This window comes from Ammospiza nelsoni, chromosome 3, assembly GCF_027579445.1.
Source record: "Ammospiza nelsoni isolate bAmmNel1 chromosome 3, bAmmNel1.pri, whole genome shotgun sequence".
In the NCBI taxonomy this organism is placed as follows: domain Eukaryota; kingdom Metazoa; phylum Chordata; class Aves; order Passeriformes; family Passerellidae; genus Ammospiza; species Ammospiza nelsoni.
This window is the reverse complement of record NC_080635.1, coordinates 36261389-36288309: the sequence shown is the minus strand read 5'-3', so window position 1 is coordinate 36288309 and position 26921 is coordinate 36261389. Positions and strand designations below refer to the sequence as shown.

At 37.1% G+C, this 26921-nt stretch overlaps 1 protein-coding gene across 1 annotated transcript in view; it reads left to right on the top strand.

Moving 5' to 3' along the window:
* HEATR5B (HEAT repeat containing 5B) overlaps nucleotides 1-26921 on the top strand; it is a 55240-nt gene that overhangs the window by 12873 nt on the left and 15446 nt on the right. Inside the window, exons 12-29 of the mRNA XM_059468111.1 lie at nucleotides 815-967; nucleotides 1259-1358; nucleotides 1743-1852; nucleotides 2762-2925; nucleotides 4933-5108; nucleotides 6363-6468; nucleotides 7846-8036; nucleotides 9563-9722; nucleotides 11937-12126; nucleotides 13453-13622; nucleotides 15911-16055; nucleotides 16910-17149; nucleotides 18997-19248; nucleotides 21198-21379; nucleotides 22475-22543; nucleotides 24695-24874; nucleotides 25544-25781; nucleotides 26414-26674. Coding sequence (XP_059324094.1) covers nucleotides 815-967; nucleotides 1259-1358; nucleotides 1743-1852; nucleotides 2762-2925; nucleotides 4933-5108; nucleotides 6363-6468; nucleotides 7846-8036; nucleotides 9563-9722; nucleotides 11937-12126; nucleotides 13453-13622; nucleotides 15911-16055; nucleotides 16910-17149; nucleotides 18997-19248; nucleotides 21198-21379; nucleotides 22475-22543; nucleotides 24695-24874; nucleotides 25544-25781; nucleotides 26414-26674 — 3087 coding nt within the window. The remainder of the gene's footprint in view (nucleotides 1-814; nucleotides 968-1258; nucleotides 1359-1742; nucleotides 1853-2761; nucleotides 2926-4932; nucleotides 5109-6362; nucleotides 6469-7845; nucleotides 8037-9562; nucleotides 9723-11936; nucleotides 12127-13452; nucleotides 13623-15910; nucleotides 16056-16909; nucleotides 17150-18996; nucleotides 19249-21197; nucleotides 21380-22474; nucleotides 22544-24694; nucleotides 24875-25543; nucleotides 25782-26413; nucleotides 26675-26921) is intronic.

Genomic DNA, 26921 nt, shown 5'->3' with positions numbered 1-26921 from the left:
TCTAGGTAGACAGCAGCACTGTGTAGAAGAGTTGTCAGTTCAAAAGCCCTTTGGTTTTCTTGTAAAAAAGCCAGCCTCATGTTTGTATCTGCCATTACAGAAGTATCACAAGCTGCATTTTGAGAGGTTGTAAGTATACTCTTGAATGTGGCAGCAGTGGTGTTCTTTTCTGGTTTGTTTGGAGTTTCTTTTATACGGGAAAAAATTTTATCTGATGTATTTTGCAATATTTTGATCTCTCATCAAATACCATTTGTGTTTCATCTCATTTCTCTAAGTTGTCTCTTTAACTAGTTTATCGTCATATTTTTCTAACAGTATACTTCTATTCTGGTTGTCCTCCAATATATTTTTAATGTACTTGCACTGGATCTTTTTCAGAAGTTTCAAAAGAAACTTGACTGTTAAACTAATTTACATAATCAGTAACTATCAGTTGTTTTTCTATTTATTTTATGGGCAGAGTAGATCAGGCTAAAGAACCTGTCTTCAAAATTAATATAAAAAAATTAGAAGCCAGAATAAAAAGATAGTGAAAAAACAGTTGACCATGGTTCTGTATGGCATGACAATGGGTAGGGTAGTCTGTTTCCTGTTTTAGGAGTGATACCCACAAGCAGATGTGATGTGTAGTACTTACTTGCCACACTTTCAACCTAGGAATGAGACGTTTGGTTTTCATTGTTCCAAGTAGGGCAGAAAGGAAGAGAAGTGAAATAAGACAAAAATAGTTTGAAGAGCAAAAGCCTTCACAGCAGATGTTTCACACTTAAATACACATTTTTATTATACTGTCACATTTTTTTTTACTTAGGTCCTTCTGTTGTCCGGTATCATCTGCCTAAGATGTTGCTGCTGTGGCGAAACGTGTTCCCACGTTCTCTGAAGGAGCTGGAAGCAGAGAAGGCAAGAGGAGATTCTTTCACCTGGCAAGTAACACTGGAAGGCCGTGCTGGAGCTCTGTGTGGTAAGAAATTCAGAGTTTGAGATTATACCTGCACAGTCAACCAAAACATGATCCCAAGTATTGCAGAGAGATGTCCTGTAACTTCCCCTCTTTCTTTGAAAAGGAGTAAAATGTGTCAGATTTTCATCAGTATGTCCTGGCTTTGACATACAGTTTTATGAACAGATCACAGTGTCTTTGAATAAACATTTTTAATTGCTGCTCTTTTGATATTCTCAGAATTTGTATCTTGTTTATATCTTATACTTGTTTGTTTCAGTGAAAGTTTAATTTAAACTGTTCTGTTATTAGCTATGAGAAGCTTTGTTGCTCACTGCCCTGAGCTCCTTACTGAGGACGTGATCAGGAAACTGATGACACCCATAGAATGTGCCATGACAATGATGTCACAGTAAGTAGGCAGTTTCTGCTCTTCATTCACTTTTGTCTTTTCCTGGTATTGAAACACTAGAACTAATTTGGAGTTGGGTTTTATGGTTTGGTGTCTGCCCCTTCCCCCTGCCCCACCTGTAATGAAAATAGGACTTCTGAGGAAGTGCATGTCACTAATTTATGGCAACATACGTTGTGGGTTCCTTGAGTTTATAATTTAAGTTTTCTCTGTACAATTACTTCTGAAAATGTATCATTAATTGAGTAATGTTGTTCAGAGTGTTTCTCTGAATACTGTTTTCTTGCCTTGCCTAGAGTTACATCCTGTGAAAAGAAATCTGAAAATACTCTCTTCTGTAACTGCAACATTTCTGGTTTCTCTTTTTCATTTTTAATTCTCTAGCATTCCATCAGTAATTAAAGCCCATGGAGCTCATCTCAAAGCCAGTGCAGCTATGGTTCGTTTAAGACTTTATGATATATTGGCTTTATTGCCCCCAAAGACATATGAAGGTACATAAATTTTTAACAGTTTTTGTTAAAGTAAAAATTGTGCTTAGTACTTGTGATGCATATCTGTGAAGCAGCTGTAAGAGTCAAAATATAATTCTAGGAATCTCCAAGAATTTTGTACTATATTCCTCATCTTCTGTATGTCATCTTGATAATATAGCTACAGAGTATGAGTACTGAAAAGCATTCATAGAGTAACACTTGGAGTGTAGAAGTTATGGTCCCCTTTGTAGGATTGAGAGGTATGGAGATCATGGTCTGCGATCAAATAATAGTTTTTAAAGTCATTGTTACTTAAAAGGTAGAGAACTTTATTTCTTAGTATACTGAAAAACAGATGTGACAATGGAAGTTTAGTTTTGGTTACATTTAGGTTTTTTTATTTGGTTGGTTTGGTTGTTTTCCTTTTTAAACCTGATTTGATCTATTACACAGATCTGCTATTAGTAAATTGCCAACCACTGTCACACAGTGACAAGATTAACTTTTTGGGTTTCTTTGGTTTTTTTGTTACTTCATTATGTCTACATGATCATGTGGATGAACATGGTTTTTTTTTCTACATCTGGATTGTCATCCTGTAGGGATGGCCCAATTTGTTGTTTAGAACAGGACACAGTTCTGAGTAATGTGCTCTAGTGGATTCTGCTTGAGCAGAAGGTGGGGCTAGATGACCTCCAGTGGTTTCCAACCTTAGATATTATTTAGGTATTTGGGTACCCATGATTTGGGAATTGAGAGCCTACAGTTCCGTTTGAAGCCTTGCTCTCAACTCTATTATTGTCAGGTTTACTTCTCTGTTAGCCACCTCTAAAACTGAAGTAGTGGTACATTTGTAACTTCTGATCACTGGCTGAAGTGTTTTGGCTAAGAAGCAGTGGTGATTCTTTTTAATGTCTGTCCTTCTAGGATCATTTAATGCGCTTCTTCGAGAGCTGGTAGCGGAATTTACTTTGACAGACAACTCTGCTAATACAACCACATCACTCCTAAGGTCTCTTTGTCATTATGATGATAGTGTTCTGCTCGGCTCTTGGCTGCAGGAAACAGATCATAAGTCAATTGAAGATCAGGTAACAAAAAAAGCTAGAAGAATGAATTATCTGCCCTGTGTGGTGTGTGTGTGGGGAAGCCTTCTAAAACTGAAGCTTCATACCTTGTTTTTAGTCTTATTTCAGAGCTTTTTTAGCTGTAAGTGCTTCCATCTCCAGGGTACTGTTTTGATTAAAAACCACCTACAGCTGAGATATAAATTGCATAATGCTACTCATAGGGTTGTGCTTAGTGGACCAGCCTCATTTCTTTTTTAAAAAAACTCTAACTCAATATCTCTTCCTATCTGCCAATCTTTGTAGCCTAGAAGTTGTTCTCATATGAATTTTTTTGAATTAGGAGAAATGTAGGTTCCACTTAACATGTTTCATAATGAAACTGCTGTCAAAATATCAATATTGCAAATGGTGTTATAGCAAAACAAGATTTAACTGGTTTTATAGGTGTAGTAAGAAATCTTACATTTCATTTGAAAGTGTTGACACAATGTTGTTGGCTGAAAACTCCTCTTCTGCAACAGCCATCTAATAATAGGAGGGTGTCTCAGAAGGTTTGATTGGAGCAGATCCAAAAGCCAAGACTGATGCCAAGGGTGTGGAAAGATTTCTAAGCCAAGATCAGCGTGTCGAAGTAAAGAAAAGTTGTACAAACTTCCTTTGTTTGTTGTGGAGGACATAGTAAATTTCCAGTGCAGGCTTCAATGCACAGAGCTTTTTCACTCCCTCCTGCTTCCTTTTTTTTTTTCTTCACTTCCTGCCTGTAAAACAGTGGCAGTGTGTGCTCACAGCCCAGAAAGCTGCTGGAATCCTGGGCTGCATCAAAAGCAGTGTGGCCAGCAGGATAAAGAGGTGGTTCTGCCCCTCTGCTCTTGTGTCCCCAACATAAGGAGGACATGGAACTGTTGGGAGCAGATCCAGATGAGGGACACAAAGTTGATAGGAGGACTGGAGCAACCTCCCCTGTGATGATGGGCTGAGACAGTTGGGGCTGTTCATCCTGGAGGAGAAGGTTGCTTGGAGACCTCAGAACAACCTTCCAGTATCTGAAGGGGGCCTACAGGGAAGCTGGATGGCGACTGTTCATCTGGAACTGTAGTGATAGGACAAGGAGTAACAGGTACAAATTGAAAGGGGGAATTTAGGTCAGATATTAGAAAGAAATTTTTCACTGTGAGAGTGATGAGACATTGGAATGATTGCTGTGGGAGGTTTTGGATGCCCCAGCCCTGGCACTGTTCAAAGCCAGGGTGGATAAGGCCTTGAGCAACCTGTCCTAGTGAAAGATGTCCCTGCCCATGGTAGGGTAGCCTTGGACCAGATGATCTTTAGGATCCATTCCAGCCCCTAAATTTCTATCATTCTATGATTCCCTTGTGCTTAGTCATGTTTTATTTTTTAATGATATAGAGGCGTCAACAAACCTTGCTGTGTTTTCTGTCCTTCTAAGAAGAATACAGACCTACTAGATTCTAATTTTGTTTCATGATTAAATAATTGATAAGAATATAGAATTTTCTTCAGAGAAAATAGATGATTGTTTAATAGTTTCATGAAAGAATGATGATTAGGAAGTATTTTCTGGATGATAAGAGAGTTTATAATTTTAGTAGTATTTCTAATTCTTTCTGTGTAGGGCATATCGTAGCCAAAACTGATAATTTAATACACTATGCTGTAACTCTCAGAGAGTGACTGAATAATCTTCTATCTGAAATGGTATTTCATATTCAATGGTTCAGAAACTACTATTAATACCAGAATTAATTTGCTTTTCTCTTAATTTTCATCTCTTAATACCAGAAGTGATATTTTGTGTATTTATCTAGCTGTTAATGGTTTTGACCCTTCAGAATTCAGCTGGCCCTGTAAATGCTAATATGTATGCATGAGGATTCTGCACTTGTATTCAGGTGCTTGTAAGCTGTTCTCTTGTTTTAACTACTGCATATGTGTCTTGGTTATCTCTAGTTCCAAATTTTATGTGCAAAGGTATATTCAGAGGTATTGATGTTGTGTGGAATTTTGCAGCTCCAGCCAAACAGTGCGTCTGGAAGTGGTGCTCTGGAACATGATCCCTCTTCCATTTATTTGCGCATCCCTGCTGGTGAAGCTGTGCCTGGTCCCCTTCCTTTGGGAGTATCTGTCATTGATGCATCTGTGGCTCTCTTTGGTGTGGTTTTTCCTCATGTCTCTTACAAACATAGGTCAGTTTACATCAGTGTTCAATTTCAGAACCTAATGCCTTACTTCTCTGGGTACTGTTGTGTTGGGGACTTTCTTATTTGTTTGTTTGGTTTTTTTTCCTGAAATAAGAATTGACTAAGGTATCGACTGTCTTTAAATTCAGAGTTTAGTATTTGATGCCCATTGTGTCTCAGGATTCCAGAATGTGTGTAGTCACTTTAGAAATAAAGTGATTTCCTCAGTTTTATCTTTTTGAAAATTAGTGTTCGGAGATGGAGACTAGATTGTTCTCTTTTCATACTGCATTTCACAGTAGTAATATCTCTGCAACCAAAATTTCCTGTAAAAGTACCCATTGCAATTAACTTCAAATCAACCTTGAAAACAGCAGGGGCCTCCACTGAATTTCATTTGGCTGCCATAAGTAAGACCATTTGATTTATAGTCAGCAAGGAATTGTATGCACAATGAAAAAGAGGAAATGGAATTCAACGTATTTTCCTTTGTGTTTCACATTACCTCTACAGAGTTATGAGTTGTCAGGACTAATTTTGTTGCTCAGTTTAGGCAATTTGTCCCTGAGCACAGAGTGAAAACAGTTCTAAGAAGCATTTCAAAGTAAAATCAGCTTTCAGTGCAAATCTTTTGGGAGCAGTTTTTTCATAGCAGTCAACCTCATTTTGTAGTAAGTGCAGGATAGACTTGAGACCAGCTTGGTGTAATTCACCTTAGTCTATACCTGTTGTTAATGGTGAAAAAATGTAGCTTGGGAACTGCTGAGTAATTATGCAGATTATGCAGATTATTCATTACATTCCTGTTTTTGGTATCTTCAAGGGGATGTTCCTCCTTGAATGTTTTCTGGGGAGGAGTGGGGGCCAGAATGGATGTTAAATGGGAAAAACAATAGAAACAGAAAAACAAATATGAAGGGTAACACTATTTTATATTGTAGTGGAAAGACAGCATTTTTCCACTCTGGTCCTCATAGCTTTCTAGTTATACAGCCATATGCACCTGAAGATTCACTTCCTCTTGGTGGTGTTTTCTTCAAAGGAATAGTAAATATTTGTGGATGAACTAGAAGAAGCAGCAAAGGGATGTTCAGAGTAGCTCTGCTATTACTTATAGCAAATACGTTCTGCAGCCCCTGAAGCATAAGTTCTGCTACTGAACTTAAAAGGCCCTTTTGTTGTGTGTGGTTTTTACCAGCTGTGCTTCAGTTTGTATTTTGAAAGGCTGTCACTTCAATTATGTTCTTTCCTTTGTTTTAGATTACAGATGTTGGATCACTTTGCTGAATGTGTCAAGCAGGCTAAAGGTGTTCGCCAGCAAGCTGTGCAGCTTAATATCTTTACTGCTGTTCTTAGTGCCTTGAAGGTAGGACTTGTAAACTTGTAATGAAAGCCCAAGTTCATCACTTTGTATTCAGTACAAAGGGCTGTTAGAAGAGTATTACTAAAGTCACTCAAGAATTCAAAAATTTGAAAGTTCAAGAATGGAATTTTTTTCTGGATACTAGCTTAAGCTCTTGTTTTCATGTATCAGAACAGAGAACAGATGCTCATGACTGCATTCTACAATCATCAGCATTCTATAGTATTCAGCATTCTATAGTAATCAGACTGTCTTTTCATCTTCAGTCCTCTGGTTTTATTTACACTGGACTCACGGATTTAAGTACTTTATCATGTATACTCAGTAAACCCCTCAAGTCACAGAGTATTGTGCAGATGTGGCTTGTGTAACTGAATACACAAATAGCTTTGGGTTTACATTTTGGTTGCCTTATTGCTCAGAGCTCTAGGTGCCTATGCCCAGTCCCACTGACTGCAGCTACTGCTGTGTGCTCTCTGTCTAGACTTGGAAATGCAACCTGGTGCTATCAAGTCAGAAAGTAAGAGAGCAAGTCAGAAATGACTGCCCAGTTTAAGCTGTTACTGGAGCTCCATATCTTTGGTTGATTGGCAAAACAGCACCTGGTTCTTTGCATTGTTCTTAAAAACGTGATTTACAATGCTACAAGTTGAAATGTAGATTCCGAGGCAGATTTCTGGAATCTCCCATGCCATGCCAAGTGTTCAAAAAATGGGCAAAATTGAGCTGAAGTGAGGACTTCAGAAAATTATGATCTAAGGTAGAGCCTTTGACTTCTTGCTCTATAGTACATGCAATGTTTTTGCTTTACATGTGTTTAATTATTTCTCCCAGAGTAAAAGAAACTGCAGAAGTGCTGTTTAGTGTTACTGTTTGGTGAGTGCTAATATAAAGGGCTGTATAAATGTTTGGAAGGATTATACAGAAAAAAAATACTTTCATGTATCTATAATGTCTTCAATTTAAGTGATTCTTGTAGAAATGTAACCAGTCTGTAGTTTCTATTAGATTTTTGCTGTTAGATTTTTAAAGCTTCTTTTTTTTTTTTTTCCTGAGGTGTCCCATGTAAAGCTAGATCAGATTTGGTAGGATTAGGGTGCCTGTAGGTAATGCATTTGATAAAAAAGACTGGTGCAGCTGGTCTTCCTGTATGTGAAATAGGTAGAATATTGGCAAACATCATGAGACCCAGGATTTATTGTTGATTTTGAGTTTCAAATGTTTTCAACCAATTTGTTTTAGAATGAGCTACCACAAATTGAAACAAAAGCAAAAGTGCATAGTTTTCACTTGATGGTCTCAAATATATTTTCTTCTTCCCTGCATTGGGCTATTATTGGATTCTTCTTTTTTTTAATTTTATTTTAATTTTTACTGTAGGGTTTAGCTGAGAATAAAAGCACATTAGGACCAGAAGAAGTCCGCAAATCTGCTTTGACGCTTGTAATGGGTGCCCTTGATAATCCTAACCCTATTCTGAGATGTGCAGCAGGTGAAGCTCTTGGCAGAATGGCTCAAGTGGTTGGAGAAGCCTCTTTCATTGCTAGAATGGCTCAGTACAGTTTTGATAAGTAAGTTGATTTTAATTCAGAAAATGAAATAAAATAGTAATTTAATATAATATGTAATTTAATGTAGTTTGGAAGATTCCTTTTCTAAATACCATATTCATTATTCTCTTCTTTCGTGCTTGATCCCTATGGTTACATAGATCTAAGAAACCTTTAAACAGATTCTTCTCTTTTGGATTTATTTCATGTGAGGAATAAAAGCTGAGTTGTTAAACACTTGGAATGTGAAATGATACTGATGAACAGATTTTGATGAGTTAACTGAAGGTGACTAAACTGTATCAGATAGATAAGAACAGCTTACATTATGTCTGTAATGTCAATTATGTAATAGTGGTTCTATTTCACTCTTTACACATTGATTTAACAGATTTACTGGCCTGTATTTTTTTTCATATTCTGTTGTTTGTCTTGGGTCTTTAGAAAGATATCTGGTAGAAGCAACAATAGTTATGTTTCCCAATTTCTTACTTAAATTTAAGGCATCAGCATATTTCTGAATCAGAATGCAGCTGCCTCAGGGCTACAGCCCTTGTTTTTGGCTGGGCCAGGTGCATGAGCATGGCCTCAGTCCAGCTCTCTTACCTCTAAGTAGTTAGATTTTTCTCACCCTTTCATCTTGTAATAAAGTACATCATCCTTGCTGTCTTTCATTGAATTTCTGTTACTGGGACTTTCCTTGGTTTCTTATCTAGATTAACTTGTAAGTTCTTAATGGTTGTCATTCTGTTGACAGTCAAGTGATTTTTTTTATATTTGAGATGTGCATTTTCTTTGTTGTTTGCTGATGGCCAAGAGCATGCATATATGTCATATACAGTCAACCTGGGGAAAAAAATCTTTGTCCTTATTAGGAAATCCCTTCTTTTATCTCTCTTCTTCACCACTGAAAAGGGTTCTAATTACTAAGTGATGTATGTGACATGCATTCAGAAGCAGTATTGTGGAAAATACTCAATAAGTCAATGCATACAACTTCCTACAACCAAATAATTCAAAATGCAACTCATTCTGTTTCACTTTCATTATAAATGGCTTTTTATTTAAAAAAATAAAAAGGCTCTCTTGCAAAAGCCATAAAAATCAGCTGTAGAAGAAAACAGCTATATAAAAAACTGGATTTGTCAGTTTTTCATTTCTCAGTGTGTGTCGTCATTTTTTTATTCTTAATTCCTTTTTACATCAGTGGTTTTTGAATGATTCTTAAATTAGTCTGCTCTGAAACACTTGCAAAATCTGGATTCTTTTTCTATATCTGTCTAAACTCTTCTTCATCTAAAAGGTCAAGTTCTGACCAGAAAAAAAAAAATTATTAAAATACCTTCTTTTCCTCTTGTTTTATATGTAACCTGGATTAATAGCAATCTAGAGTAAGTACATTGTTTTTGCTGTTGTTTAGGCTTCTCAAGATTTTGTAAGATGGCCTGCAAAACTTTATTAGTCTTTTGCACTGTTGTGGTACTTCTAAGATTCTGTGTAACAAACTTACCTAATGAAATGATTTCTTTATATTTAAACATTGATAGGTTAAAATCTGCTCGAGATGTTGTATCAAGAACAGGCCATTCCTTGGCTCTGGGTTGTCTCCATCGTTATGTTGGTGGAATAGGTTCTGGACAGCATTTGAAAACTAGTGTCAGTATTCTTTTGGCTTTGGCACAAGATGGAACCTCTCCTGAAGTCCAGGTAAAAAAAAAAAAAACAACAATCACCACAAAATTACTTAAAATGTTCAAGATGAAGATTAAATCTAAAGCTACATGTTCAGATATTCTTTAGTAGATGTTGTCACATGTATGATGTGTAGCATGTGCCAGGGAGTGTGAAGAAAGTGAATCTTTTCTTACAAACTCCCAGAGTACAGAATCCCAAAGATACAGTAATTAAAATGTAACTTCATGGCAATTTAGAGAGGCAGTTGGAAGTGGTCAGGTTAATTCAGAAGGACATGTGTCTGCTTGTCAGCTGTGCCAGAGTGATGCACTGTGGGCATATTCCAAACTGCCTTTACAGCATCATGTGTTAGTATTGCCTTAGCTGCCTAAAAAGAAGCTTTTAATAGCTGATGGCTGACATACAATCACTTACTGGGGTCTCAGGTGATGAGCAGTAGTTTCCTTTGTCAGGTATCACATACACAGGACATCATCTTTGCAGGGTTATATTATGAACACAGAAATCTGTTGCAAGCTAAATTGCAGTTAGGGAGCAGAAAGGGAATCAGTAGGAGCCAAGTCTAAGACAGGGAGGGGTTTCTATCTGCTGTGGACTATAGGTTTGCGAAGTCTCACAGGAAGACAACTTGACTGCTAAAGTTGCTGGTATAGTAGAAAGGGGACTAAACAGGCTGTTGAAAGAGTAATGGTTTTGGAGAGTAGTGGCACTTTATACCCACAGCCTGAGAAGATGAAGCCCCCAGTAACTATAAAGAATCATACTTACACCTTGGTTTACTATTAACTTGGTAGAACATGCACTTGAATACCTTCTTATTTCTTTTCTTCCGAGCAGTAAAAAAACAAAGTAACACGGTTTATCAGTTGGGAAGACAAGCCTAGTTTTTTTTGGAGATAGTGTTAAAAAAATCTATAAATACAGCTTTAAGTCTCTTTTGAATTTTCTTAGTTTAAGGAAAGACAATGTGCAATTTGCATATGTAACCAACTTCAAGTATGAGTGGGTAATTTGAGGCATATAATTGTGCACCAGTAATTCCAAAAAGAAATTGGAAAGGTTAATGTTTTATGAAAAAAAAAAGAAAAATAAGTATAAAGGGGAAGTCCAGGCTGAACTTGCATATTTACCTTACTCTTTGTTGAGAATAGAGCACCCAGCCACTGTGAAAAACTAAGCTTTTAAACCTCATCCCTCACTGAATCAGTGGTTACACAGAAACTGTGTGGAAGTATGAATAATGGAAGTTTACAGGAATGAAAGGATAAGCTGTAATGTGCTACCACAGGATTAGGACTGTAGAGGTAGTTAGATGATTGCTAGTGCTAATGGCTTTTGGATTGCATCAGAGAGGATTAAAAAGCAGCAATTTTAAAGGCAGGTTTTCCAGCTTATTCCTAAGAGTCTAGCTTTGTAGTAGTAATAGTCTTATATCTTAGTCATGTGTTTAATATGAGAAAATTCTGAAGTGAGATCATTTAGTAGTGTGTTATGGGGAGATAGCTAGTGCTTTCAGGTCTGTCACTGGAATTTATTCCCAGTGAAATATCAGTATTTGAAAGGACAGTCCTCTTACCTGCTTCTTGCTTTGACAATTACAATAAATTACTTTGCTCTTTTGTTGTTTACTCACCTTCAACTGAAATAGGTCTTTCACCATTTTTCCCCTCATGCTATAGTACACTGACTGAACAATACTGCTTTTCTCTCTTGTACCTGCTGATAAGAAAGTTAGAAAGATTCATGTGAACCTTTCAGCTTGTCATGAAAATCATTTCCTACTGGAATAAAAAAGACCATCTCTGCTAACATCTTTGTAAGCTGCCCATTTCAGACTGTGCCTCCAGGTTTATAGTGGAATGATTTGCTCTTTCTCCTGTTTCAAGTCACTTTTCTTTTTTCCTTTTTGTTTTAAGTGGATGTGTTGTTTGTGCTTGTATTTTCTTTGAAGTTCTTAAGCATATTTTTCTCAAATTTTTTCTCAAATTCTTTGTCACCTTATTTCCATTATCCCCAGAACTGCTGATAACCAAACAATATGTTAGATATATTGAAACTCTCAGGTGATTGCTTGAGGTCTGGGAAATTTGGAAACACTTCTGGAGTCAGAGTAGTAAATTAGATGTGCTTAAGAACAGGAGTACAGAGCTAGGCTCCAACTGCATAAAAAACTGTTTAATTTCCTGAATGCATTACTGAAAAAACATTCCTTTGTGTTTGTGGTAGACCTGGTCTCTCCATTCCCTTGCCTTGATCGTGGATTCCAGTGGACCAATGTACCGTGGGTACGTGGAGCCGACGCTGTCGCTCGTTCTCACGCTGCTCTTGACTGTCCCACCATCACACACAGAGGTGCATCAGTGCCTGGGCAGGTGCCTTGGGGCTATAATAACTACTGTGGGGCCTGAGCTGCAAGGTTAGTGGCAATTTGATGTGAAACAGAAAGTCTACCTTGTATAAAGATGATATTATGACCTTAAATGGAAGAATATAAGTTTTTGTTAGTTGCAGGTGGGGGAGGCAATGTTGGCTGTTTCAGTTACAGTCCTGCAGACTGCCTCATGCTGATCCTCTTTGTGAGTGCCTGGGGCTTTTTTGACTGCAGTTTGAGATTTGGATAAAGAAGTTGCAGTGATGTATGGTGTTTTGGCTAATGGTAAATTTGCATGGTAGGTAAGCCATGGAACCCTTGCTGCATATTTTACTGTGTGTATCTTTGTGGGGCATCAGACGAGCTTTTTCCTCCATTTTTTTAAGACGTGTTTATTTAATTTTAAACTGATGACAAGAGCTTAAGTTTGATTAAATGGGTGATACTGTGAACTATAACTAATTTCCATTGATTCTTGATATCCTTAGATTTCTGTACCTTATTGTAGAGACTTAAAATCTTGTCATGCTGAACACTGTGTCTGAAATTCTGTGCCTCAGGTGTTAAAACCACAGATTTGTGATTTTGTCTAACTGGGATTTTTAGGACTATTTATAGGATGATCTTTGATCTTTCTGGTCTGCAATGTCAGAGAACCACTAATGGAATTTTAACTCTAAATGGCTAGACTTAAGATTTTAATTATGACATAGTTCTAGATGGTTTAATTGAACTTGTGTATCTGTTAACCTTTTGACCTGGAAGATGGTTAACTTTTAAAATAACAACTTAAGTAGAATGCCTTCTGCAGGTTATATTTCTGTAATTGAAAATATTTTTATAAACCCGATGTGGGTTAATTTTTAAAAAGCAGAATTGAATTGTTCTTCAAATCAAATACTGTTCTTTTAAAATGCTTGTTCTAGCAGAGCATAGATGAGTGCTGCTCATCTGTTGGAACTAATTAAAATTGTCTGCATAGATAGATATGAACTTAAAGAGTTACCTGATATTTTAGTGGCTCAGTGCGTGAAATGTTGCTTATACATATATAGAATGAAAGAGACTTTTAAAATCTAACTTCAGATAATTAACTGGTTTCATGACCTGAGAAGATAGTCTCACAGTATTTCTGACTGGAGATTATCAATCCAGAATTTTATTTGGACAGCATGTTATTTAACTGAGCTAAAAAAGAGATACTGATAGTGTTTCTCATTTGCATGGTAAATCAGAAAAGTTGCATGTTAATTTGAGAACTCTTTTTTTGTGTTATTGAAGCTTCAATAATTCTTGCTTCTCAAAGGTTTAAAGTCTGCAGATGTGATAGAAAAGTTTTGCTGTGTTAAGGATATCCTCTTACATGATTAGGTAACGGAGCTACGATTTCAACAATCCGTTCTTCCTGTTTGGTGGGATGTGCAATCACACAAGATCATTCAGACTCACTTGTTCAGGCAGCTGCTATATCCTGCCTTCAGCAGCTTCATATGTTTGCACCACGGCATGTCAACCTGTCCAGTCTGGTTCCCAGTCTTTGTGTGAGTATCAAGTGCATCCCTTTTGGTCCTCCAAGTTTTAGGCATGTGCTTAGCAGAGGACAGGGGAAATATTCAGCAAGATGTCAAGGATAGCCATGTGTAATAAGCAAGTAATATTTGTAAAAACCCTGGAGTCCCCAAGCCATTTTACATATTTTCAGAATGCTGCCCAAACTGAAGTCATAGGGGCTGATTCTTTTTCACCCTCAATAGTGTAAGATAGCAAGCATTTATGAATAATATAACTGAGTAAAAAAGGTTGTGAAATGCTCTGTTTGCTCCAACTAGTTGCATGCAAAGAGGGAAGTGAGCAAGCTGGGAATAGGTAGCAGATGTTGGATTTATGTTACCACTGTCAGAATATTAGGGGCTGACATACAAACTCCTCTGCTGTTGCTGTTAATGTTGCCACCTTCTTTCATTAGTGTTCTGTCAGCAAGTCCTGGCTTGGGTCTGGAAGTAAGTCAAAGGCTTGAGCCCAAAACATACCTAATATGAATATAAGAGGAAAGGGGGTGTGTAGGTTGGTAGTTTTTTTAAAAATAATTACTATTGTAAAAGTTATTTTTAGAGGGTTCAGTAGTCCAAAACTGAGATATTTGAAAAGCTTCTCCCTAATGTCTATTAGATGTTTTGCAAGCTTGTTTATGCCGTTCTTTGCAGTGCTGATGACTCAGTGTTACCTGAAGGAGTGCAATCCTACTTATGTCAACACTGGACCTTTTTCTTAGTATGCCATCCAGATTTTCCCTAGGGCATCCTCTCATGATTAGGTGCTTCTCCTCAGCCCTGTGCACACCCAAGCCCCACCCTGCCCCAAGCACTCCTGGGAGTGCAGTGTATTTACAAAACCTGTCACTTGTCCCTTCACAAAATTTTGCATGAAAGGGCTGCAGCACACCCAGAAGGAGATAAGCTCTTTTGTATGAATATGATGTACATCAGGAGAGATAGTCCTTACAGCCATTTACTCTGTAAATGCCAGTGGATGATGTTACAGACAGTGAAGTTCATACATGAATAATTAGTGCTGTTTTGAAACTTTTTTCCATGGTTTTCTCCTGTTTCTCTCCTGATAGTTTATGGTCTTCTGCTAAATGAAAGCTATTTTTGTTTTCCTTTCTCATATTCCTTACTTTCAAGTAATACTTAGTTTGTTAGGATTTCCTCTGAGTTGTCTTGGGTGTTTCTTCGTACTGCAAATGCATAGTTATGTAGGCAAGGTCTGCCTTACCTGCACCATTAGCCAACTCTTCAGAATGGAATTAATGCTAGCTATCAAAATTAAACCATGCAGTTCCACACTCTCATTTTAATTTCTTCTTCCTGCATTGGATTCATAACTTGTAGTTATTTGTTTTGTAGCTTGAATCATGGAATACCCTTTACATTAATAAATCTCCCAAATGTTCTGTGTTTTAGGTCATTGAAACAACCTCAGTTGTGATATTTAGAAATTCTTTAAAGACTGCCTGTTTTTTTAGGACTAAATTCTTGTATATTCATATGTGGAATAAAGATGTACTGTTAAAATGCTTTATAAACTGTAGAACCCTTTCATTTAGGGAAGCATTTTCCATCCCCATAATAACCGTAATACCAAGAAAGCAAATGGATATTTGGTTTATTGAAACCAAATTACCCTGGAGTAAATAAATAGTTAGAGTTTCTTAAAGGGCACTCTTCACCTCTTTCACTGTGGAAAAACATTCACTTTTCTGTGGAGGTATTTCCTCTCAGAAAAATAGAGCCCATACACAATTCTTCTGTAAGGAAAATATTTGCTTGTGCTATAGGTGATTCAAAGGAATTAGCAAAGAAATCTTATGCTGTGTTATTGAGAGGCACTTTTAATAACTTAATGCTACAGATCCTGTTACTAATGGGAAATGCAGGTTTTATTATATCTGTCATGTGCAGTGCACCTGATAATGGCTTTTTTGTTTAAAAGAAAGTGATTTACAGCTATAGCAGAATATGAGGCAGAGTAGTACTGGAGTGCAACAAATTGGAAACTGTAATTAATCTAAATCACAGTGGTGCAGTAGTTCCAATATTTAAGCTTTTATCTCTTTAGCCAGACAGCTGTCAGCTCTGTGTATGTCAGCTATATTTTGATATTTGTATATTATGAAAAGTGCTTACTTCTGAACCTTCAGAAGTTGATTCCCAGCAGCTCACACATGGGCTTATAACTGAAAAATGGAATGTTTTTAGTCCTTAGCAGCATTGATTTATTGGTACTGGGGTGCTGCAGTTCACTCACGTGTGGTGGGTTTGACTTTCAGGTCCATTTGTGCAGCTCTCACTTGCTGCTGCGCCGGGCTGCGGTGGCGTGTTTGCGGCAGCTCGCTCAGAGGGAAGCGTCAGAAGTGTGTGAATATGCCATGAGCTTGGCAAAGAACGCTGGAGACAAAGAGAGCAGTGCCATCAGTATGTATTTCTTTCATGTGGCCTTTTTGAAACAATGCAGATGTGTGCATATGTGTGCTTTGCCTTCAAAAAGAAAGGGGAAACCCCCAAAACCCCCTTGTACTCTTAGTGAGAAAAACCGTTAACTGTCCCTTCTGACTTTGGTAACTTCTGGCCTCACCTCTGCTTTTACCTCTGGAATCATGTTTGTAATTTAACCATTTGTGAAATTCAGACTTAAACCTCTCTCTCTCTCATTAAGGCTAGCAATCAAATAGGGAACATGGTATATACACAGTGGAAGCATTTGAAGTTATTTCACAGTTATTTTACAGTCTGGTATTATAGCTCTTGTTATTTTGAAAATTGACTTAATGGTGTGCTGTTTGATCCAGATGCTTGGCTGTGTTATATTCTATCAGCATCATATCTGCAGTGCCTGTGGACTTTGCTGGCTAGTCTAATTCTTACATGTATCATTTTATTTTGAAAATAGGAGGCTCAACAGTGTTGATCAGCACAGTCCTCATACAGATGCAGGATTGTGACCTTACTCAAATGATATCAGTGATGTCTGTCTCTGAGAAGAGTCTTTAGAGTCCAGTACTGTTAGGTTTTTTACAAATTCATGGGCTATATGTCCTGAGGAGAGGGTTTTTTTACTTTTTTAACTAACACTTGGAGGTATTATTTGCCTTGCAGATGAAATTAATTGCTGTATTAGAATCTTTCTAGTGTTGGTTCAGAAACATCTTGGTGATCCTTGATTGAGCTATGCACACACAGGCACACAATGACCAATTCAAGTCTGCTGCATGAAATTTTAAAACTGAGTTCCTGATTTTAGAAAAGCTTTTCTCCTTCTCATTTTGCAGACATGAATCCTTTTGCACCAGGGGCTGGCTCTCGGCGAGATGCGCACTGCCGGCACCAGGGGGTTAATATAACGGAGACGGGCCTGGAGGGCGTCCTGTTCGGGATGCTGGATCGAGAGACCGATCGGAAACTCTGCTCAGATATCCACGACACTCTGGGACACATGCTTTCATCTCTGGCAGTGGAAAACCTTTCTCACTGGCTCATGCTTTGTAAGGATGTTCTTGCAGCTTCCAGTGGTAAGTGTTCTGTCTCATTCACATAAATGATGGTATGTCCTTAGCATTAGTGTGTTCTGGCAATATTGGTTTGGAGCTTCTCTTTTATCCTAGTTGAGATGTAGGTTATATTGTATACAGAATTTGATTGTAGTGTCATTAAACTGCCATAGAAAGAAGGAATTATAGATGTTAAGTTTCAGAATATTGCTCATAAGTAAAAAGTTTGCTGCTTGAATGGGATTTCCAATGGTGTTTGTAAGTCTGACATTTCAGTATCTTAGTGAAAGCTGACATCCTTTTTAGCCGGTATACATCAGCATTGTACAGAGAGAAGACCTCTGTACACATTCTGAGCTTTCTTTTATGAGGTTTCGTGAATTACTGATGTGATGCTGGGTTACCATGGTGATGAAATTTATTTTTGTTGTTCAGCCTTGCAGATTTGTTTGCACAGACTTTGTCCTCTGAGACCTTATTCCTGTTTTTCAGCTTGTAGGATGGTTATGACGCAGAATCTGCTAATTTCCATTGCATTTATACTTGTTTATTGGCATGTGTGAGTTCATCCTGAAGCTGTTTCTAAATGCTGCCAGCTTTACATTTACTGATGAGTAATGCTACCAGTAATTTCTTTATGCAATGTGGTTACCACAAATCTGCCCAGTGAGAAAGACCTCATTTCCTAAGTTTTAAATTGGCATGGCTTTTTGTTATTTCATGTGGGATGGGTCTTAAAATTTTTACATGGTTGTCCAATTTCTTATTTATTTATTAGTAGGTGATGTGTCTCAGAGAAAACCATATTTAAATGAATTTCTCTCAGGTGTATTGTAAGCCAGCAACTTCACTTTGATCTCCTTTGATCCCACTAACTGGCATATGACCAAAATGTGGTTTACTTTTAAGCAGAGATTTACAAATCAGCCACATAAGGTCCTGGATGCCTTCTCAAAAGGCTGTTGCTATGCATTAGCATCATCCATGTTTGATTTGCCATGGCCTTTTTCTTTATTGAATGTCTTGGCCCTTCAGTTGCTTAAATTTAGACTTTCTAAGAAGCATGCCTTAGTTTCTAAGAAGCATGCATTGCAATAATTTCCTTTAATTCTCTTCTAATTATTGCTGGGGTATTTTTGTCAGTATTTTGGCATTTTGCTAGTTTAGACCTTGTCACTGAGGATTTATGTTTTCATCTGTGAATAGCAAAAGTATATATGCCTGTTTGGTGAGGGATTTTTTGGTCCATGTTTGCCTTTAGGTTTTTTATGTAATCTCTGAAATAATTTTTATTTTCTGAAATGAAGTCTCTAACCTACACTTAGAGAAAATAACTTTTTGAATGTTAGTCACATTTTTGGGTGCTATCAGTGGCTTACTGGGCTGCATAGCTGTCCCATGGCATGGAGCTTGGTAATTTTGTTTCAGTTTAATTTGATTTTTGTCTTCCACTTGAAGTGGGAGCTGAATAATTCAAAGCTGAGCTGATTCTTTTATTCTGAGCCTGATAATTCTTTTAATTTTGAGCCTTATCTTGTTTATTGGCAATTTAATTGGTTAATTTACAAAATTGGGCGATTTAGATATGGGATTCAGCTATAGTTGGTAACTGTGGAGAATTAATATTCACAGGAATTAATCTCATAACATGTAAGATAAATAAAGGGTAATTTAATCCAGAACAGAGGTGAAAACCATTTCTTTTAATGATACACTCTTCTTTTGGACATTTGTCAAATGTTTCTACAGAAGAATTCGTCTGCTCTGAATCTCAATATAAGGAAATTCTTGAGCTCATGTCCTTAACTGCCTTCTGTGGATTTTAATGGTGGCATGTTTCTATTCCTTTTAATTGTTCTGTGTCATAGACATGAGCACTGCTACTCCCTTGGGAGGAGGGAAGGATGAGGAGCTGGAGAAGAAGGATGAGATGGATGATGACACAATGTTTACCACCTTGGGTGAAGAGGACAAGTCCAAGCCTTCTGTGGCACCTCGCTGGGCCACTCGGGTGTTTGCGGCAGACTGTCTGTGCCGGGTGATCATGCTGTGTGAGAATGCCAACAAGGCTCACTTCGACCTGGCACTGGCTCGTTCAGCCAGACTTAAAAACCCAAAAAGTAATTGCATGCTTTGGTTTTGTTCTTAATTTTTTATTTTCATTTTGGCACCTCTTCACTGCTTAAGATTACACAACTGAGAAAAAAAAAATTAAGCACATGTTCTTTCATTCAAATGGTCAAAACCAAAGGAAATGCCCAGCAATAATCAATAAAACTGTGTCTTTATAACCACTACAGTTACACTGCCATGAGCACAAAGAATGAGATTTTCTGGAACATACCAGTTCTGAAAGACTGGTCTGCTTAAGGGGAAAAAAAACGTAGAGATGCAAGGGTTTTGTCAATTCTGAAACAGAAGCAATAAACTTCTAGCTAAGGGCAAGCTGGGAGTGTTTTCAGAGTTTAATGTAATGACAGCAATGAATTAAATTTGAGATTATTTTAGCATCTCCAATCTAAAGAGATGCTAGAAAAGAAAAAAAGAAGGGATCAAGCTAGGTAATTATTGCCATGGCATTGGTTGCAGAGGGAGGGGGATGTGGGAGGGAGTTATAAAAAGACAGAGACTTTATAAGGTTTGTTCTTTTCGTATCCATGAGAGTAATAAATCTTAGTTTTCAAGCTCATGTTCCAAAGATAGTTTTATGAGTTAGAGGATCAAAATTGAGAGGTCCTAGATGGCATAGTAGTTTGGTGAAGAAATGTTTTTCAGATAGTGTGAGATCTGTCCTTGGGTTGTCCCTGTTTGTGGTTGTTTGGGTTCACCTGCGTAGTGCTCATGAGGACTTTGTGTATGTAGGATGAATATTGTGAGCATCCTGGAATGTGTGACATTAATGGATTTTGGTGTCTGTGTTGTTGAGGATGTCTGTTATGATATGGAGAATTATCAGGTCTTTCCCTGTGTTGCTTTAGTGCAGCCTGGTTCCAGCACCGTGCATTGCTTTTGTGAGAATCTGGTTTTTGACTTGATTTGAGGCCAAGGCCATTGAAGACTAGGAAGGAACAATTTCAGGAAAGTTTATTTTGTCATGGCATTGCATTACAAAGAAAATAATGAAATAACTGCTACTTACAGGGTCCTGCAGAGAATTGCATATCATAGTATGGAGAATTTTATCTATTTATTTGAAGTGAACTTTGATGTGTTCAGTATCATTGTAAAAAGGAAAACTCAGCAAAATTCTGTACCCCCTCCAAATGTAGCTTCTACAGATTTTACTATTGTCTCTGATGGTCTGAAAAAGTAAGTGCAGACTTTATCACTGTATTTTGGAGGTGATTTTCAATCTTTCTTTACTGATTCATCTCTGAAAAGTTTCAGCCACAAAAACATTTTCCTTTTTTACCTTGAGACTTGAAAATAGCTTAGGCAACTTGTGGGTTTCATTAGTCACAGTGGATGTTGTTAAATAATTTATTTTCATGTTAGTTGTACAACATGTGGTAATTTCAAATTGAGAGTAAGAAAAACAATAAAATTACTACCTAGAGAAGAATAATCCTTTCAGATATGTTACCAAGCTATGTATTTTGCTTGTCTGCATGCTTACAGCCTTGCATGTGGTTTTTGGGAGGAGAACCAGAGGCATACTCAGATTTAGGTGTTGACATCAGCAGGGGTCACTGTAAGCATAGGACTCGAGCAGGAGCAGGAATTGCCTTGAAGATTTTCTGTATGTTGGGGGGATCATTCAAATTAGCTTTACTAAATGTTTTAATATATTCTAAGCTACTTAGCCACATTTACATACTTCATTCTACACAATTTCTGTTCAGTTTTTAAGGTTGTCTTAGGAATAAAAGCCACAGAATTACTTTCTGGGGAAAGGGAAAGTGGAAAACAAGAAAGAAAACTAGGTTGCATTCTTTCCTGCTCCTTCCATGCATTAAATGTGGACCTTTGAAAACAAATAGGTAAAATTAATGCAATTCAAAATACTGCAAGTATTCATCATGCTAGCTTTCTTTAAGTTACTAGATAGTTCTTTCTGTTTTGTTCTAAGATGACTTCTTGGTCCTGCATCTCTCTGACCTTATCCGGATGGCATTCATGGCTGCCACAGACCACAGCAACCAGCTGCGCATGGCGGGGCTTCAGGCTCTTGAGGACATCATCAAGAAATTTGCATCCGTTCCCGAGCCAGAGTTTCCAGGCCATGTGATACTGGAGCAGTATCAGGCAAATGTGAGACCTCCTTCATAACTTCAGGAAATAGTGTATTTATGCCAATATGCCAGTATTAGCTTTGAGAACATTTTGTATTTGAGAAAAAGGTGTGAGGAAATTCTTCTGTGTGTGAAAATGTGCTGCAGAGACTCACTTACCTCTTCAAAATTTATTTTTGTATCTCATTCTAGCTATTGTAATTTAGTAGCTGATAAAATTAGAATTCAGTAACTTGAAAGCCAAATATTGTAAGTTACATTTAATTTTTGGTAAAAGTGGCTATTAGTTTGTAGAACTAAGAATTGGAAAATGTTTTTCACTCTGTTCTAGATTTAAGCTAATAAATCAGTTTTCTTGGGAATTAGTGAATGTACTTCTGTTCTAATGAAAACTACAAAAGTATATCAATGGGAAGTGGGCAATTAAAGACTTATTTGGATATATTATTGTGCTTTTTTTGTTGCATAGCTTAACTCTTTCACCCCTTTTGTTTTTACTCTGTCGTCAAGATCTTTCCAAATACTTTCTAAAGGCAGACTTTATCCTTTTCATTTCCTGCCTTTTTCTTCTTCCTTCTGTAGTGCTGTAACCATGCTTCTTTCTCTTGGACTTGGTTCCATTTGTTTCAGAAAAGTACTGCCATATAGCAACTGCCTAAAAAGCATTTTTCAGTCAGTATTTGTCACTTTGTGGACTTGATGCGAATCCAACCAAAACCATTTAATTTCATGTTGCTGTTCCTTTGGACATCAAATTGTCATTGGCTTATTGATCCTTAACAGAAGTTGCACCTGTGATACTGTAGTAATTAAAAGGATACTCATTAACAGAGGGAAGATAATACCACATATTTCACAAAGGTACTTGAGATTTCAAAAGGCAATGGGGCAAGGAAAGAAAGTAGTGTAAGACTTTATTGTTGTTGTTGTTTAAAGTCTGCTATTGCAAATGTTTGCTAGACAGCAAGGATAATTTTGGGAGGTAGCTACAATGCCAAATTTGGCAATTTTGTCTTGCTTGTTCTGTACTTGTCCTTGAGCCTTAAACAAGATGAGAGAAACACCACTATGTCCCTGTTGTAATTGGATTTTTAACTTTTCTTCTTATCAACAGGTTGGGGCTGCTCTGAGGCCAGCTTTTTCCCAAGATACACCATCTGATATAACTGCAAAGGCCTGTCAGGTACAGTGGAAAACGTTCACATCCTATAAGCAAAACTAATTTTCCTTCTCTTTGGAAGAAGGATGCAAAAGAGAAATAGCATCAAATGGCTGGAAAGTCTTGTAAACTTTAGCTGTCGTGTTTTTGCAACACCTTTTGAGTTTCCTAGTAATATACTTTGTTCCTCAGATGTGCAGAAGTCCTTTCAGGGAGCTACATCAAAAAAATGTATCTGGAACTAACTATGTCTTCATATGAATCCTGCAAGAAAAAAAAGGAAAAAAACCCCTTTGCTTAATGAGACCAGTAGAAGTTTATTTATTGTCTTTCAGTCTGATCAGATGTTTGGATTACTGACAATTTACCTTTAAACACTAAACTTCTGTTCAGTTTAGTGTTCTGTTTTAGAATTTAGAAGACCTGAGCATTCTCATTACAGTCATAGTAACAACTTGTCAGTGAAAGTTTGCTAAAAGATTCTTTTTTCTGAATGTGTGTGGGATTGTTTTCCTGCATGTGATGTTGTGTACTGCCATTTAAATCAACTATCAGCAACATAGCTGTAGTAGTATGTGGTTTTCACAGCTAAAGAAACTACTGTTTAAAGCAGCAGTTTTGTTAGCTATGCAAACATTAGTTTTAAAAATAACTCTGTGTTTCTGAGTTCTGTTTAGTAAATTTGGGTCATCAGGAGTGTGATTTTGTTTTGTTCTTTTACACTTTTAATTTTCAGCAAAACTTGCAAGGATTGCTCAATTACAGCATAACTTGGTATCTATTTGTAGGAAAAAAAATGTTCATCCTGATTTACAGAATGTTTCTGCATGTTGAAATGAGGAAGCAGTTTGTGTGAAAACATTTAATATTCCTTATAACTTGTCAAAATCTTCTCTATTCAACCCATTTCAAAGCAGATGTGTTCACTTACAGGATCAAATGGTTGGAGATTAGGTTTGGATATTTAACTCCCTCTAGAAGTTACATGGACAGAGATGAGCTTTCCTGAAGGAGTTGGATGTTATAGTTTTATGTCATTAGTGAAACAGGTGTTGACTTGCTCAGCTGCAGGATTGAAGCTGATCTTACTCCTACTGTGAATGAAGAACAGTTTTGTGAGAAGTTTTCAACAGCTTTGTTCTTTACCTGTTTGTGACCCTTCTAGTGTTTGTGTTTAAGTTGTTTTTTTTTTTAAATATGTCCATCATTCCAGATCATGAGAGAGTTCCTTCCCCAAAGGATTTCATGTAAATAGTTCTTTAAAAGCAAAGTAAATAAATTTGAGATAGGTCAAAAATGGCTTGTAAAAAAGTTTGTAAAACCTGAACTGCTTGAGTTCTGTGAGTTTTTTTGCTTCTGATCCTTATCCTTGTAGAATAATCTCCAGAGTAAGAGCAACTCGTCTGAAAGAATTTATCCCTTTTTCTCTGTGTAGAAAAGCCGCTGCACAAGCTGCTTCTATTGCCTGCATTATGTCTGGCATGAATGTCTTTCAGAGGATGAATGCCAGTGTATAGCATTAGTCAGGAGCAGCCAGTCTGTGTGATGTTTGTTATTTTAAGTACCTCTTTGGATCCATTTAACTCAAATGAAAAGTTGAGAGACACCCAAATGTCTGTCCACAGATTGTTCTAGGTATAGAACTGTGGGTTCCAAATCATAGCTCAGTCTTTCAAATAATTTCTAGGTGTTTTCTTGACAGAAATAATTTGAAAACTTCCCACTAGTATGGAGCCTTACCTATTGATTTGAGATGTTGAGGGGTTTTAAGGTATACTGTTGTTGATTGCTGCCCAGTATATTCTTCACAGAGAATGCAGTGACTCATTACCTGAATGATTTGACCAGACACTTGGGAACAGAATAAAAAAAATCATTATAACCTATTTATGGAGGATGGAAAAAATTTTAAAGTATTTTCCATGTCTCTTAAGTTCTCTTGTAATATGCCTTGAAAATATAACCCTTGTAACTACTCACCTGAGCAATTCTGTTGTCATGGCTGGGGAGAAAAAAAAAAGGAAAACCTGATTTAATTGTGTTAAGCAGGATGACAGTGGCTAAGTTTTCCTGGTGGTTATTTTTTGTTTTATTTTCTTACTTTTTTTTTTTTTCATTTTTAAGGTTGTTGGGTTGTTTTGCTGCTTTAGAGTAATTCTAAACTTTGTTGTCTAGGTATGTAGCGCTTGGATAGGAAGTGGGGTTGTAAGTGACCTGAATGATCTCCGCCGAGTTCACAACCTTCTTGTCTCTTCCCTGGATAAAGTGCAAGCAGGAAAGGGATCTTCTAGCCAGCTTTACCGAGAGAGTGCAACTACTATGGAAAAACTGGCTGTTCTCAAAGCATGGGCTGAGGTAAGCCATGACCATGAAATCTGCCAAAGTATTAAATGTTTTACAGTGTAATAGCAGCCTCATACCTCATACTGCCTGTACATACCTTCCTCCTAACTTTTTTCAATTCTACTCTGGGATGTTTTAAACTCATTATCTTTCTCTGCCCTTCTGTTGAGCCATATTTACATTGAGGCTTGGTTGTTCTATGTTGTGTTGCACTTTTCTGAGTAAAAATACGCACTCACACCATATCAGATTTTGAATTTCTTCCCATCTTACTGCTCTTAAAATTGAAAAAAAAACCCCACAAACAAGAAAACAAAGAACCGTAAAAATCAAACAACCTTAAAATATATTTTAGGAAAATATTGCAGTTGGTTAACCAGCCAACCAGCTAGTTAGTTAACACTGTCAAGTGTTTATAATTTACACATTTTTAGAAAGTAAGTGTCTGGCCAGATTGTTTTAGGAAAGTCCCATTTATGAACCTAAGCATTATATATATACTGGTAGAAATAAAAGAAAGGATTTAAATAAAATGGAGTTTTATTGAAAAATCTCTTTTTTCCAGTAATTTTCTGATGAATTTTATCTGTGTGGAATCTGTTACAGTCACATGGGAAAGACTGCTGCTTTCCTTTCTTTTTAGAATCTCACAGCACGTACTTTGACATGTTTCACTTCTAGGTGTATGTTGTTGCCATGAAAATTAAGAAAGAAGCAGAAACCAAACCCAAGCATGTTTCAAAGAGCACAGAGGAGGATGAGGATGATTTTGGTACCATGGATGAGTTGCCACCTGACAGTTTGATAACGCTTGTACAGCCTGAACTGCCGGCACTGAGCCGGCTCTGGTTGGCTGCACTGAAAGATTATGCTCTTTTAACTCTACCAGCTGAGTTTGCTACCCAGCTTCCACCAGATGGTATGCACTGGAATTTCTTGTTGTGTTCTGCAAAACAGAAAGAAACTGTAGCTGGACATTCAGAATTATTCTGTAAATTAATTAGTATGCATGTTTTTTATGCAAGTGATAAATTCCTACCTGGGCATGTAATAGCAGTATTTTCTAACTTTGAATCTTCTTTCCTTCAATTTGAAATGAATATACTCTTTATTCAAATCATTGAGATCATTAAAACTTTGTCTTTGTGGAAGAAGGAGTACTTCTTCACCTCTAATACTTTGGTATCAAGTGCAAAAAGATTTTGGTTGTATGAAAAACATGGTCCCTGAGATTAGAGCAGACATTGTTTTACAGATTAAGAGTGAATGCTCTATATGAAAAATGCTGCAAGATCTGATGACTGTGCCTGCCTTTCTTGCTCTCTTCTTACTGCTTTACTGAGGCCAGTGCACTTTCTCATGAGAGGTACTAATTAATATTGCTACTAGAGAAGGAGAGTTGGAATGTACTGCCACTAACAAGGATTATACCTGATTATGTTTGTGATCAAGCACACCCAGAATAAATATACTAACAAATTCTGAATGCATGCTTTTTATCTGTTACTTGCAGAGAATCTTAGAATTACCTTTTCTTTGTTAATTTAACAGGAGGAGCATTTTACACTCCAGAGACAATTGACACGGCTAGACTGCATTACCGGAACTCCTGGGCTCCCATACTACATGCAGTGGCACTTTGGCTGAACAGTACAGGATTTAATGTGTCAGAGTCAACAGAAGAGACTGCTGCAGCAATGCCCAGTTCCCAGAAACGTGCTACATCCATTATGCTAAACCAGACACCTGGGACTCCACCTACCACTAAATCTTTACCAGAAATAAACAAAGATCGAATGCATTTAATTTTGGGTAAGAGTTACAAGTTTAGAATTCAGTAGCAGCATGTTATGGTATGAAACACAATGAAAATGAGAAAAGAAACTTTGCTTGAAATCTTTGAAGTTTAAAATTCATTACATGTCTGGACAGTAAAGTTTTGAAAATCTCTGTCTCATCCTCCCTCTTATCTCTCTGCCTTCTGTGTTCTTTGTAGCTTTGACAGAATATTTGTCAGTGTGATTATTGTGATTTATGTAATTGACTAAAATGAGTAGGA